Source organism: Ictidomys tridecemlineatus, chromosome 5 (assembly GCF_052094955.1).
Source record: "Ictidomys tridecemlineatus isolate mIctTri1 chromosome 5, mIctTri1.hap1, whole genome shotgun sequence".
NCBI lineage: Eukaryota > Metazoa > Chordata > Mammalia > Rodentia > Sciuridae > Ictidomys > Ictidomys tridecemlineatus.
Window position 1 is genome coordinate 71,050,376 of NC_135481.1, and position 16,589 is coordinate 71,066,964.

At 33.8% G+C, this 16,589-nt stretch overlaps 1 protein-coding gene across 2 annotated transcripts in view; it reads left to right on the forward strand.

The window, feature by feature from the left end:
* The window catches only part of Klhl28 (kelch like family member 28), a 39,332-nt gene extending 24,918 nt beyond the window's left edge, over positions 1–14,414 (forward strand). For both annotated transcript variants that reach the window (XM_005331754.4, XM_040275956.2), the window contains 3 exons: positions 5,459–5,902; positions 8,060–8,268; positions 9,491–14,414. In XM_005331754.4, coding sequence (XP_005331811.1) covers positions 5,459–5,902; positions 8,060–8,268; positions 9,491–9,654 — 817 coding nt within the window. In that variant the 3' untranslated portion in view covers positions 9,655–14,414. The remainder of the gene's footprint in view (positions 1–5,458; positions 5,903–8,059; positions 8,269–9,490) is intronic.
* Positions 14,415–16,589: the final 2,175 nt, after the last annotated feature.

Below are 16,589 nucleotides of genomic sequence, written 5' to 3' on the forward strand. Positions count from 1 at the left end.
TTCAAGGGTGTGAATTCTGCACAAATTCAGAATGCAAAAGTTATGGGGACATGGCCTTCTCACCTTCATTTCTAAGAATGTTGTGGACTGTTTGGGGTCACAGAGATTTTTGGCAGGGGTGAATACACTGTAGAGAGTTTTTATTAGGGCAACTCTGAGTGGAAATATAGTGTTGGAGGTGAAGCTACTGCAGAACCCTCAGCAAGCTTACACCTAGTGAAGCTGTGTTAACTAGACCACCACAGAGTGTCAGTACTAGGGTAATCCCTAGTGAAAACATGAGAGTGGGGCCACTACCAAGACCCCAGGACTGTAGAACTACCAACATGCAATACCAGCCTGAGCAAGGTACAGGCACAAAACTCTAGCCTCCAACCATGAGAAGAACTAGATGAACTGAATGCAGCAAAGCCATTGGATTGGGGCTTTCTAAGGCTTTGAGGTCCCAGTTTCTGCCACAGTGTGCCCAGGCTGCAGAGCATGGAGTCAAGGGAGATTAAGACTTACTGTTGTTTTCCTTGTTGGGGTTTGGGCCTACTTGGTACCAGTTACTTCTTTCTTATGTATTGGTCCTTTTTGGAATGAGAACACCTGACCCACCATTGTATTTTGGAACCATATAATTTGTTTTGATTTGATAGGCTGACAGGTGGAAGGATTCATGCTTTGAGACCTATCCATATCTGATTTAAAGGAAACTCTGTATTTTGGACTTTTTAATTGATCCTGGAATGAGTTAAGACTCTTGAAACTATTGGGATGGAATGAAAGTATTTTGCATCATGAGAAAGACATGAATTTTGGAGGTCAAGAGTGAAATGTTATGGTTTTAATGTATATGTTAAAAACTTAATGCAATAGTGTTGAGAGGTGAGACCTTTAAGTGGTGACTAGGTCTTAAGGACATCACCCTCATGAATGGACTAAGGCCGTTATCTCAGGAGTGGGTTCAATGTAAGAGGGGGAGATTTGGCTCCTTTTCCTCTCTCTTTTCCTCCCTCTCCCTGTCTTCCTCCTTCTTCTCCTTGTGTATTCTCTCACCATGTGATGCCTTCCACGGTGCAGCAAGAAGGCCTTCAGCAGGTACAGCCCCTCAGTCTTGGACTTCTAGCCCCCAGAACTGTGAGCCAAATAAACTTCTGTTATTTGTAATTTACTTAGCCTGGTGGCATTCTGTTGTTACAACAGGAACTGGACTAAGACATAATAACTGGAATATTTTTTTCCCCTTAAGGATTTTTTTAAAATCTTTTTTTAGTTGTTAATGGACCTTTATTTATATGCGGTGCTAAGAATCAAACCCAGTGCCTCACACACTCTAGGCAAGTGCACTCTACTATTGAGCTACAACCCCAGCCCGCTCCTTAAGGATTTTTGATCCATTGGCCCTATAATGAGTTGATAGAATTGATTGCTTTTCACACACCACATGTTCTCATCTTTTCTGCTTTCCCACCTTAGAGTCCAGAAACAACATTGTCATCATAACTTTTGAATATACCATGGCTCCCTAACCCTTGTGTTCCTTCATCATACTCATCTAGTTAAAATCACAACATCCACTTGTGCCATGGTTGTACCTGAGCATTGGAATGTGGCAAGAGAAATACACATGCCCGGGGCTGGAGTTGTGGCTTAGTGGTGGAACATTTGCCTAATGCCTGTGGGGCACTGGGTTTGATCCTCACCACCACAAAAAAATTAATAAATAAAATAAACTTCTGTTACTTGTAATTTACTTAGCCTGGTGGTATTCTGTTGTTACAACAAGAACTGGACTTAAAACATAACTTCAGTTATTATTTTTTCCCCTTAAGGATTTTTAAAAATATTTTTTTAGTTGTCAATGGACCTTTATTTATACGCCGTGCTAAGAATTGAACCCATCTATAACTAAAAGAAATATTAAAAAGAAATATGTTGGGCTGGGGATGTGGCTCAAGTGGTAGTGCGCTCGCCTGGCATGCAGGAGGTACTGGGTTGGATTCTCAGCACCACATAAAAATAAAATAAAGATATTGTGTCCACCTAAAACTAAAAAAAATAAATAAATATTAAAAAAAAGAAATATACATGCCCATTTTAACTTATCTCACTTAGGGACCTTGGCATTCCCCAGCAATTAACTTTTAATTTCCTCAATTTCTTTTACTTCCTAGGACTATCTCACATCACCTGTTTTCTCTTTAAAAACATCCCAGGTATTTCCAACTCTTAGCTGATTACCTTATTCCTTTTTCTATTAAGAAGATAAGAAGCCACCAGAAAACTATCTCATCTTCCCATCACTAAATCTACTGTTATTTCTATTAAAGGCTAACCCTTCTACTTCTTTTTTTAAAAAATTTTTATTTATTTATTTTTGCATTACAATTCTTAATACACCATTATACCATAATTTATCATATCTCTGATTATATAAGGCATGTTTCTTCTTATATTCACTAGATTCCATTCCTTTTCTTTTTCTTTATTTTTCTTTTTGGTATCAGGGATTGAACCCAGGGGTGCTTAACTAATAAGCCATATCCCTACTTCTTTTCTTATTTTTTTAAGAAAAATTAAATTGCTTAGGGACTCACTAAATTGCTGAGGATTGAATTTGCAATCCTTCTGCCTCAGCCTCCTGAGCCACTGGGATTACAGGTGTGTACCACTAGGTCTGGGCCATTCCTTCTCTTTATGCAAATATTTTGCTCTTCTACTTATCTTGTCTTTCTCTTATATCATCACCTCCCAGTGTACCATATCTTTGCCGTGAACATACAAACATTTTATAATCTAAACTCCCAGATTAATTTTTCTGGCATCCATAGTCTTTCTGTGTTTCACTTTGTAACTCCTCGAATCCGTTTTATTCTTCTATTTAAAAAATAATAATTAGAAAAATGACCTATACTCGCTGTTTTTATTTCCTCATCTCCTGCTCTCTGGAATTTCTCCACTCAAGGTTTATCCCTATTTCCTCAATGAAACTCATCTTGTTAAACTCAAATTGTTCCCTGTTATATCACTGGTACAAATTCACAGTTTAAAATCTAGATAAATAATAAAACTGATTATAAATAGGCATTTGGTAATTATGAAGTTAATCAAAATACTTTGATCATACTGGAAAAAGAATATATACTCTTATACTATTGCATTATTGAGTTTTGGGACTTGTGGCTGACCTATAATCAGCAAAGCGGTCGGGGCAGGGCTGCCCTAACCCATGGGGCCCTGCTACAGTGGGCACAAGATGGCTGGACTTGGAGTTTTAGGGGTTTAATGTCTTCCCTGCTGGCATAATTGGCCCAATTACACCTTTCTACTTGTCTGTTTATCCCTTTTAGAAGTAGGAATGTTTATCCTATTCCAGTCCTGCCATTATAACTTTATTTGGGGGAGTTACTGGAGGTTGAACTCAGGGGCACTCCACCACTCAGCCCCAGCCCCAGCCCTATTTTGTATTTTATTTAGAGACTGGGTCTCACTGAGTTTCTTAGGGCCTCACTAAATTGCTGAAGCTGACTTTGAACTCTTGATCTTCCTGTCTTAGCCTCCTGAGCCACTGTGCCAGCCTGCTGGAAGGAGATGAGACTTTGGACTTTTGAATTAATGCTGGAATGAGCTAAAACTTGGGGACTGGAAGGGATAGAATGATTGCATTTTGCATTTGTGAGAAGGACATTAACCTTGGGGGCCAAGGGTAGAATAATATGGTTTATAATATGGTTTGAGTGAGTCTCCCAAAGGCTCATGAGTTGATATTGTGAAATGATGATGTGGAACTTAATTTGGCTGTGATTTTTAGAGATAGAACCTTTGGTGGGGGGTGAGGGATGTGTGATTAAAATTAGATAAAGTTACGGGGTGGAGTCACCATGATTGAATATTGGTGAAGTGGGAAATGACCAGTGTGTGGAGAGAGAGACCGACAGACACACACACACACATACACACACACACATACACACACACACACACACACACATACACGGGTCAGACTGCCAATGAGAAAGCCATCAGAAGATGGCTTTTGGTCAAAAGTATTGTCTTTTCTTCATAACTTATCTAGTCTGTGATATTGTGATATTAGCAAGAAAACAGTCTAAGATAGATACCAACAAGCTTAATAGATATTAAAAATACGTTTGAAGACCCCATGTATCTCCTTGCCATCTCCCTCTCTCCCCAAGAAGTAAACATTATTCTGTATTAACCTGCTTTTCATTATAATTTTTCCTCTTGTCAAATGAACCTCAATTACTATCAGTTTTTATACATTTTTATATAAATGGAAGTGCTATATATACTTGGAGATGTTTTTTCACTGAACAGTAAATGAAATTCTCTTGTGCAATTGCATGAGGAAATAGTTCATTTACTTTCACTGACATGGTGTATTAGCATAGCATAATTTTTTCTTTTACAATGAAATTTTTTTATTTTAAATACTAAAGTCTTACACATAAATAGAAAAGAGGGTAATTCCACTTGTACCACTCAGTGAATTATCATAAAAGTGAGCAGTACAAACCAGTTCAAAAAATAGAATAGCACTCAGGAGCTCCTTCTCTGTCCTACCCCAGTGATAATCACTATCTACATTGTTAATCCAGAGATTAATTTTACATGTTTTTGAACTTGATATAAATGAAATTATGCAAAATATATTATTTTGAGTTTATCATCTTTCCCTCAAAAGACCTGTAAGGGGGTGGGGTTGTGGCTCCTCAGTAGTGTGCTCACCTAGCATGTGCGAGGCCCTGGGTTTGATCCTCAGCACCACATAAAAATAAATAAATAAAATAAAGATATTGTGTCCAACTAAAAAATAAATATTAAAAAAAATACATGTAAGATTCACCCCAAGTACATGTGGCTGTATTCAGTTCATTTTCATTGCTGTAAATATGGTTGATGAACATTTGGACTGCTTCCAATATTTGGTGATTACAAATAATACTGCAGTGAACATTCTTGTACATATATAAATATATGCATTTTTCTTGTGTATCTATTTAAGAGTAAAATTGTTCAGTCATGGGACAGATATACTACACCTTATTTAACTATTCTCCTTTTGATGGATTATTGCATTGTGCTCCAAAGAACTTTTCTGTATGTGTTTCTTGCTACAAAACTGACTACAGTAAATGTTCAACTGAATAGACACATAGAGATGAAATTGATGAGTAAAGCCACATGCATATCTTGAACTTTATTGGATAGTGTGAAATTGTTTTCCAGATTTGTTTGTACTTGTTAACAATCTCACTAACAATCTTCATTCCTTCCTCCACATTCTTGCCAATTGATGTTATCATCTTTACAGTTTTGCCAGTCTGGAAGATGTATCATGGTTTGTTGTGACTTTAATTTGCATGTCCCTGGTTACTGATAAGATTAAACATATTTTTATTTATGGGCCATTTGGGTTTTTAAAATTTATTTTTTTCTGCTTATTCTTTAGTGTGGAGATGTACTTTCCTCAAAGTGACTCTTGGATTGGTTTGGCACCCTTAAACATTCCTCGCTATGAATTTGGAATATGTGTTTTAGACCAAAAAGTGTATGTTATAGGTGGTATTGAAACTAATGTGCGTCCTGGTGTCACTATCAGAAAACATGAAAATTCAGTAGAATGCTGGAATCCTGATACAAATACCTGGACTTCACTAGAGAGAATGAATGAGAGCCGAAGTACCCTTGGAGTAGTAGTTCTTGCAGGAGAACTTTATGCTTTAGGTGGATATGATGGACAATCTTATTTACAATCTGTAGAGAAATATATTCCCAAAATAAGAAAATGGCAACCTGTGGCACCAATGACTACGACAAGAAGTTGTTTTGCTGCAGCTGTATTGGATGGAATGATATATGCCATTGGTGGGTATGGTCCTGCTCACATGAACAGGTATTTAAATTAATAATTAAATTGTGTACATGTTGGGAGATTTTTAAAAGGGATTATTAATAATAATTTCTGAGTTTTAAATAATTTGTATGTATCAATGAGCTTCATTTTTAATTTTTTAAGTGATATTGATAGGCATTTGAGAATTTAACCTGCTTCTTAAATGTAACTGTTTATATGGCAATTCAAAGAAACTTAAGATTACATCCCTTGTATTAAATTAACACTAAGTCATTCTGTTTAAATGGTCTACATTTTAAAACTCAGAAAATGTAAGATTTTGGCAATTTTTAGATTTCGTGTGGTGTATGTATGTGCATGTGTATATGTGTATAAGGTCTTTATTATGTTGCTTAATAGAATAAAGATATGGAAATATAATTCCTATAGGCCAATACAATATTATATTATAAAGTTGAAGTCTCACTTAAATATTCCTTGGTGGATTCTTATTCTATGATTAAGACATATTTTCATGTTACATCATACATGTGTTTTGGTTGTGCTAAAATCTGAATTAGAGATCTCTGTATTCTGTGATATATTCTTTGAATAAAGGAGAAATATGTATGAGAAAAAAGTTAGTGCTTATATGGAATATTAATCATAATCCTGCACATTTGTTGAAAATTGATGTTCTAAAGATTTTTATCTTTAATAATTGGAGTGGTCTGTGTTTTATTGATTTTTTTTTTTAGTGTTTTAAAGAAGGGAAAGTGATTGGCACAATAGTATTTCTTAGTTTAAACAGCATTATTTCAGTTTAATCTAAACTATTCCTCCTTTTTTGATCCTTTAGTTGAACGAAAAGTATTTGGGTCCCCGACAAGCATTTCTGTTCTTTGAAAAACTTCTGGCAAAAATTTCTAAAATAAAAGATTTACGTATTTTAATTTTGAGATAATGTTCTTGGATTTTTAAAGTCTTGCTAGAGTTCATCAACTTTTCTTGTCCCATGATTTTGGTCTAATAAGTTTATCATGAAATCTTTTCACAAACACTGTTATCTAGTTTCTATTATGATTTCCAGAATGAACTTAACAGCATCTCAAATGCCTAAGCCTTTTTCAGAAAGTGAGATAAGAACCAAAACAAGCTCAATTAAGTTTACCTTTGTGCCTTTGTGTCCCTTCAGGGCAAACAACAGGCTTACAAATATTCTGAAATGGTCTGAAGAAGCTTTTTTGAAAATTCTGATTTGATATGGGTCTCCATAACAAACTTGGAACTACCACAGGTTCTCTGGATGCATACCAAACTTTAATCCTAAATTCTCCTAAAGCAATCATAAATTATTATGATTAACCAGTTTGTGCTATGGAATCTGTAGTGTGCTCTGTACTAAAATCACATGAATTATCCTGTGAGAAAAAACACTGCTCTTCCTTCTCTTCTCTTTTCCTTATCTGTGTATCCTTAGTTTTCTTAAAAATATTTGTAATTTTCGAATGCATTCTTGTTTGATTTTATTATATGAACCCTTTGAGTTGTGCTGTTTTTTCAGGTGAAATGAAATGATGTATTCAGGTTTACACAGAGCCACAGTGGTAGGGCTAGTCCAGCTCTAGAAATGCAGCATGTGTACTTAAACCCAGGTCTTCTGTCTTAAGTTCTGTGCCTTTAATATACCTGTTGCTGAAACAGTACAGTTGGCCCTCTGTTTCTGCAGATTCAGCATCTGTGAGTTTAACCAACTATGGATGAGAAATATTTGAAAAAATACTGCATCTATACTGAACATGTACAGATTTTTTTCTTATTCCTTAAATAATACAACAACCGTTTACATAGCATTACATTAAATTAGATGTAAGTATTCTAGAGATAAAGTATATGGGAGGTTAGGTGTAAATGCTACACCATTTACATAAGGGATTGAGTATCCACTTGGGTTCTGGGACCAATTCCTTATGAATACTAAAGAATGATTGTATAATGGAATAGCAAACAGTTATTGTTGAACCCTATTCACAAGGTAAACTTTTAATTCTGTAAACTTATTGGCAAAAATCTAAATATTTGGGATAGACTACTCTTGGTTTGTATCTGTTTCTTTATTGAACTTTGAAAACCATGGCAGGTTTTAGTTTTGCTTTGGCAGAAAATGTGACACAAAGGATATGTAAATTAATTCTTTTGTCATGTGAATTTTTGCAGTGTGGAACGTTATGATCCAAGTAAAGACTCCTGGGAGATGGTTGCATCCATGGCTGATAAAAGGATTCACTTTGGTGTGGGTGTCATGCTAGGCTTTATTTTTGTGGTGGGTGGACATAATGGTGTCTCACATTTGTCAAGCATTGAAAGATATGACCCCCATCAAAATCAGTGGACTGTGTGTAGACCAATGAAAGAACCTAGAACAGGTAATAATTTATGAATTTATAAAAATATAGGACTGTGCTTTCTACAGTGATGCTCTTGGAATAGTAGTTCCATAGAAAAACAAGGGTATTACTTTTCCAGAAAAACTTTTTTTTTGTTATAAACTTGAAAAACAACTAGCTAGGCAAAACAACATAAATTTCTTAACTGTGTTTTTAATATACCTGTGGGTATATTATCATTTTCTCAAACTTGAAAGAACACATTTTGGGAAATGCTGATAATAGAATATATCTTTCTAGAAGCTTTTTTCTTTGGCCGTATAATAGATCTCATCGATTTGTATGTTTTATAATCCCAACCTCCCCCCCCCCTCTCTCTCTCTCTCTCTCACACACACACACACACACACACACTCCTTGTATTGTTCTATTTTGTTTTGTACATCAATGATTCATACATTTACTTTTGAATGTTCTGTCCTTCCCAAGGGACACAGTTGATAAGAAAAGGGGTTGGATTTCAGGGTTCCTAAAGAAAAAACAAATACATCATTTGAAAATAAGGAAAATTATTTTTTAACCCAAACTCAAATGACATTATTTTAAGGGGCAGGTTTTAAGTTAAAGAAACTCTTAAAACATAAATATCAAAAGGAAATTAACAGAACAAAATGGAGTTAACCATTTCAGAGTTTAATCAGTTTTTTCAGCATTCTTGATAGGGAAAGCCTTAAAAACAATAACTTAAAATTTTGTGTAGACTTGTTCTTTTTTTCAAACTATATATAATAATATATAAAGAATAATTTTTAAAAGCATAAATTATATAGTTCAGTATATTTGAAAACCTGATGAAATGCATGATTTCTAGAAAATATATAAATATAAATGGATTTTAAAGCATATAGAAATGCCTTAATAATACTTTTCTGCCATAGTTTACCCTGATCTGATCATTAAACATTATGTATGTATATTAAAGTGTCACATTAAACCCTGTGAATGTATACAATTCATTAGAAATCAAAATTTAAATAGTACTTTGCTGTTGGAGGCAGAGGTGTGGAGAGTAGGATTGGAGAGCAGAGGTAAAAGAATAATTTGACTCTTATGTTAAGGATGTGTTTTTCTATTAAATGTATTTCTATGTTGCTTGTTAAATTGTTGAAATATATTTTAAGAAAACATTAAAGTACACATTGGTTTTTAGAAAAAATAGACTTCATAGCTAACATGTCTTCTTTTTATCTACCTTTCCTAGGAGTTGGTGCTGCAGTAATTGATAACTACCTTTATGTAGTTGGGGGTCACTCAGGGTCTTCCTATCTGAACACAGTGCAGAAATATGACCCTATCTCAGATACGTGGCTGGATTCAGCAGGCATGATATACTGTCGATGCAATTTTGGATTAACTGCACTTTGATAAGAGTGAACTCCTGGAAATTATGTGGTAGTGAAACTTGTGCCACACAAAAGGATGTCCAGTTTTCTGAAAACTAAAAGCTACATTGCTTTTATTTTAACTTGAAGTGGCATGAAGACTCAAAGTTTTGTTGGGTACTTTGAATTGACAAGTAGTTTTGGTTGCTCTTGGTTACACGGTAAATCAATAATCAAAGAAGAAGAAGAAGAAGAAGAAAAAGGAAAGACCTTGCCAATTGAATTGTGCACTTCTTTCCCAAGACTGAGATAGACTTGTTTTATGTTCCTAAATGGAGAAAACCTTGCTGCTTTTTAATTTTTTTATTTTTAGCTCTCTTTCCTTGATATGTATCATGATTTACTAGGAAGAGAGAGGCTTTAGATTCTGAAGTGTATTGAATGAATGGACAGATTGTTTATACTGCTTGTTGTATGTAAATTCATATGCTTCACATTTTTAAAACAAAGGGCTGCTTTTACTTTTGGTACTTTTAAAGGTTGTAAATAACATGTCATAGTGAGTCATCTGAATATTCTTCCTGCTAAATTGGTTTTAGGGCTAGTGGTGTAGTATATTTGCAAGACAATTGGTTTTATTGTCCTATTTGGGGCCCTGTTTTAAGAAGCCAGATACTTACTGTTTATGCCTTTTGTATATGTGCAGGTTAATGCTGGATGAATTTAGTTACTTGTCTGTGCTATGATAAGCATGGATAGAATGAGCTGATCATACCAGTTGTTTTAGTTTTTCTTCAGTAGTACAACAGGCTTCCCAGTGTTGATGTAAATATTTGAAAGTGTTTAGGACCAACCTTAGTGCTTATTGATTTTTTTCATGTAAACTTATAATAATTTTAGGTTTTTTTAAAGATCTTTCTTTGCATTTTCCAAGTGTTCAGATATAAAAATGGTGCTAACTGTAGGATCTATATAACAAGGCTATAATAGATGTTCTTTTGGATGTTTGGTGTGACATGCATGGCATAATTTGATAGTGTTTTTCATTTTACAGGCTTAATTTGTTTGTGCTTATTAAAAACATTAGTGAGTACACTTATGTTAACATCCAAAAATCATCTAAATGGCCTGTTAGGTTTTTCATGGTTACTGAATAGTGATTTAAAGAAAGATACACTTTTGGTCTTCTTTGTTCTTCTGCTGGATTACATCCTTCTGAAAAACAGAAATATATGCATTAAATATAAGCCCTAGGCAGTTATGCATTACTTTGTACATTTCTTAGGTAACTGAATATTTTAAAGTTATTGAGGAAAACTGGAACTCGATGTTTACTTGACTAATGGTTCTAATTTAGTTCTGCTTTGATTAAGGAAATTATCTTTTAAAACAAAATTGTTTGCATTAGCCAGTAAACACTTATTTAAAAGATATGGTTAACTTATTTTATTTTAGCATGTTTTAGTAAATGTCTGTAAGTCTTAAACACATTAACTTGCAGTTTTTTATGATGTTGGTACTTGTGTTTGGGTACTGTAGTCATTTTGTTTTTATTTTCTTAATTTTTTTCTTGCCCACTATCTCTTTATAAAGTCTCTGCAAGACCACTGTACATTTTTCCTAATAATTCATACAGCATTCTTAAGTGCCATGATATTCTAAAACTATTGTTAAGAAGCCATTTGTAATTATAAAACATAGGTTCAGTTGTTAGCATATATGTTATTTCTTAAAAACTATAACCAGGTAATTTGCAGTTTTCCTTGTTCTTCCATAAACTACCTGTTGTAGAGTTGACTATATACTACAAAACTATGTAAAATCATCTTTAATCAAAAAAGTAGTATCATGCTTTAGGAATATTTGCACAGATTATAAAACCTTGCAAGTGATTTTTAGTCTCTTCTAACTTAGAACTCAACAGGAGCTACTAATAAAATCAAATGAGTATTTTGTATGTTGCTTGTCTGAATAACAATGATATATAGCAATAACTTTTTCATTGCTTTGAATAAATCTGTTGAATAGTATTAAGGTGCACTACTGTGGTTGGCCTAAACTTTATATAAAGAAAAGCAATTTAAAATAGATTCCATTACATACTTACTGGTTTTCTGTTGTTGTTTTTTCTTTTCTTTTCTTTTTTTTTTTTTTTTTGTGGGGTGGGGGGTTGCCAGGTATTGAACCCAGGGCCTTGTGCATGTGAGGTAAGCACTATACCAAGTGAACTATATTCCCAGCCCTCTACATCCTTACTGTTAACTCTCTAAGTCAGTTGTCTTTGTTTGTATGAATCATATTATTAAATACATCTTATTATACTGTTTTTTATTTCCTTCTCCTAGAAGATAAGGGAATTTGAAAGACTATAGAAAATTATTTTAATTGTAAATACATCCATACTGCTTTATTTTTAACAATGTTTAACTCATGTATTGTTTCCACTATCAAGTTAGTATAAAACATATAATTATTTGGTAAATTAGGTCAAAAGCATATACTGATAATTATTTTTGAAAAATCTAAATATCATCTGGTGAAGACTAAATGTGAAACATCTTAGGCAATAGTAGAAGCCATGTACCAGTGAACAAATTATGAAAGCCTGTGAAGAAAAAAACATTCAAAATTTAGAAATATATTTATTTTAAGGTTGCTTTTGTACTGTTTATAACATCTACTAATATGACTTGACAACTGGTAAGTTTACAATAGAGCTTTCTCTTAGAGATTTGTGAGAAGTTTCATTATGAATACTTTGCTAAAAAATTGTGAATTTAAAGCCACATGTTTCTTGTTAAAAAGGATCAAAATGTTTGGTTATAAATCTCCAGGTTTAATGGTATTAGAAATGATTATATATCTTCAGGCAAGCTAAAGCAATTTAGAATTGCCCAGAAATATTTTGGAAAAGAATGCAGAGGGGAATAGAAATTAATATAATCAAATGCAAAAAAAATTGCCTTTTATAATTACATTACATAAAGATTTAATCTGTTAGGAATGTTTGGCAATTTAATATTTGTTGGATGTAGGAAAAGAATTGACTTTTTTTTTTTTTTTTGGTACCAGGGGTTGAACTCAGGGGCACTTGACCACTGAGCCACATCCCTAGCTATTTTTGTATTTTTTATTTTTTTTTTATTTAGAGACAGGGTCTCACTGAGTTGCTTAGTGCCTCACATTTTCTGAGGCTGGCTTTGAACTCGGGATACTCCTGCCTTAGCCTCCCAAGCCGCTGGGATTACAGGCATGTGCCACTGTGCCTGGCTAATTTAACTAATTTTTAATGTAATCCAAAGTTTTACTTACAAGCTCCATTTGTTATTGCTAATATTGTTTTAAATATGGATGAATATTATAGGAAGTAACAGCAAGTGATAGGAAAAAGTAAGTGATAGAAAAATGACATTACGTTTTGAAAGTTTATTTTGATGGTTTGACAGATATGGAGGGTCTACTTTTATGAAGGAGATATTGTGTTAGATTCTGTGGTGGCTAGAAATATAAATAAGATATACTCTTTTCACTTAAAAGAGTAAAATGCAGTGTAGGAGTCCTGTACCCCAATAACTGTATAGTAAAATATAAATTTAATTCCTTTTCTCCAACTTCATAATTTCCTGAACACCTAGATTACTTATAAACAATTATTTAGAGTCTGATTAGGTTTTAATGGCATGAAAAAGAATTATGAAAAACTTGACTTACAGAACTCTACATTTCCTGAAATTGGATAAATATTTCCTAGAAGAAAAACAAAACTATAGGGGGGAAAAAAACAAAACCCAAACTATTTCCTAGAATATCAAAGCTCTGGCTAATACTGAGGAAAATATATGTACATACCATGCTGTGTTAATTTTCAGTTTTGGTGTTGGATTCCTAGTATTGTCACCTAAGTGCTCATTTTCAGGAAAATCAGATTCTACAGTAAATTTACTGCTTAAAGTTCAATAAACTTGTGATAACCTCTATAACCTCTGTAGTCGAAAGTTAAGAAATTATAAATGTCTCATGTCAAGTTAACATCCAGTTCTACTCTTTAACCTTTCTTCCTTTTGTAAACAGCACTTTAATTAGACATGATTTAATTAGATAACGATTCTGTGGCTGGATATATATTGACTTTTCGCTTACAGTATATTGTTTCAATGTTGACACAATTGATGAGACAGGAATACAATAAGTACATTTTAAATATTATAGGTTTACAAATTTTACTAGTGTGAATATGGAGTCAAATAAAAATCCAGTTTACATCTCTGCAGAGAGAAAAATTGTTATCCATATGTCTTTTATATTATACATATTTAACTAGAGATAATTTATTGTTAATTTTGTCAAGTTATCATGTGTAAAGTTTCATTCATTTTAAAATACTAAGCAAAAAGTTCCAAGTTTGCCTTAAAATACAAGTGAAATTAAAGAACTGGATGATAATGCCTATATTTTTGCCTTATGAATTGTGCTGTATCATAAACCAGAGATGGTTTTGATTTTAACAGGATTCTGAAATTTTGTAGATGTAGGGTACTAACTCTCTTGCAAAGAATGTGGATAATGTCGATGTTTAAATGTTTTTGTATCTGTTTTTCCTCTGAGTATGTACCTTTTTAGTATCAGGGTTTTATTTTATTTTGGTTTACATAGTAAAGTGGCATTTAACTTGTTGAAGATTGTATTCTTTTGTCTTTTATTTTAAAAAATTCTTTGTGAATATTGTGGTGATGCTCTGTAATGATTATGATTAAATTTCACTTAATGTCAAGTGTTTAAATAAAATTTAAAAATTTAAATGTGTATCATATGATTGTTGTGAACTGAACTAATCTATTTTTTCAGCCTCAACTTGGGTTCTTTTTGGTTACATAGATAGCAGCTTCGAAAGTTGAAATGGATTTGGGGTAGCAATTCCCTTACATCCTCATTACCAGATTACCATAAAATATGTCTTAGGCCACAATCTGCCTCACATTCAGACATTTACTAAACAAACAAGCACAAAAGTATACTCAATGCAGTTTTAGTTTTCTGTCCTTTTAGATTCTTGAACCAGCCTCCTGAGAAATGTTTACTCAAGGCAGACAAGGCAATATCCCATTTGATTCCCTTTTATGATCACTATCAAGTAACCAACTTTAGTGAAAGGGTTGTAAACAGTGATTGAGACCCAGGTGCTGTGCCATCTTTAAGAAAGTGGGCATTTCTAGGCCTGGATGGGTTCTATCTTCAATATCACTAGAAAGAACAAATTTCTAATACTAGTCTATAAGCCATTTCCCCAATACATGGGCCTGACCTTTAATATGCTAATTAGCAAAAATTGGGTGTCAATCAAATTATGAATAAAAAGTTCTAGTATTTGCCTTGAGTATGAGCTTAGCAGTTAGAATGCCAGCAAACTATGTCTTAACTGCATTGTTGATGAGGACAACTCCTAAAATTGAGGTTAGAACTTAACAAATACATCCATAAGTATATTACAGGTGTCATAAAGCATTTTGAGGTTTATGCATATTAAAATATTGAAATTAAAATTTCTTTGCAAAGTGGTTGCTTTTTCAATTCTGCCTTTTTTTATTATAAGGCATTCACAGTCAGCTTTCACATTACCCAGAAGTCATTGAAAATCTGTCAGTACACAGTTGCTGGGTGCAGTGGCATGCCTGTAACTCCAGCAGCTCAGAAGGCTGAGGCAGGAGGATTGCAAGTTCAAAGCCAGCCTCAGCAACTTAGCAAAAATCCTGTTTCAAAAAAAAAAAAAAATAGAAAGGTCTGGGTTATCACTCAGTGGTTATGCACTCCTAGGCTTAATCCCTGACACTGCCCCCCCCCCAAAAAAAAGACATGAGGGAAGGTAAATAAGCCATATCCTACATTTCTACTGGAAATGGATAAACAATACCTCAGATCCACCCTCCTAAACCTACCTTACCCAGGGAATGAGAATTAAAAGACTGCTAGTTTGGCAGAGAATATCATCTATGCTTCTTGGGTTCTTTCATAAAATAACTTCATGGTTCTTGTGTTTGAAGCAGTCATGGGTGTGAAAGTGTGAATGGATTGTAGGAATCCTCAGAAAACTCAATGAAATGCAAAAAAAAAAAAAAAAAAAAAAAAAAGAAAGAAAAAGAAAAAAAGTCCTTCTAGTACCAGAACTCAAGGCTAAGAATAAAATTGTGCTGTGATGAAGAAAGTGCTAGAACAGCTCAAGTGAGTTTTGATATGTCTCCCAAGCTTTTTCTTTTTTTTCATAGAAACATAACCTCCATGTACCCATCACACAGCTTCAACTAGTAAGCAAGTTTGCTAATCTTACTTCTACTTACTCACACTGGGTTGATTGGTTGGTTGGTTTTGAACTGTCGGGATTGAACCCAGAGCCACTTTACTACTGAGCTACAAGTCCTTTTTATTTTATTTTGTGACAGTGTCTTGCTTAGTTACTCAAGCTGGCCTCAAATCTGCAACTCTCCTGACACAGCCTTCTGAACTGCTGGGATTACAGGCATGTGTCACCATGCATGATTTTTGCTCAGTATTTAAAAGAAAATTAAAGATAGCATGTGATATGGCCAGTAAATGAGGCTGCATCTCTAGCTGATAAGAACACTTCAGAAATTTAGGAATGTGCAGTGGCACAGATCCATATTTCTATCCAATTGGGAGGTACAGGCAGGAAGACTGCAAATTAGAGATCACCCTGGGCAACTTAGACCCTATCTCTAAAACAAGAAAAAAAAAAAAAAAAGGAAAGAATGAAAGAAAGATGGGCTGTGGGTGCAGCTCAGTGAGAAAATTTTTAAAAATATATAAGCACCACTGATACAACTACACTTAAAAATTTAATGCTTTGGTGATATTTAATACCCAACCTATATTAAGACTTCCATAATTGTCTCAAAAACATTTTTTGTTACTATTCATTGCCTTGAATTAAGATTTGTAGAATTGCGTCAAGACTTATACAAGGTT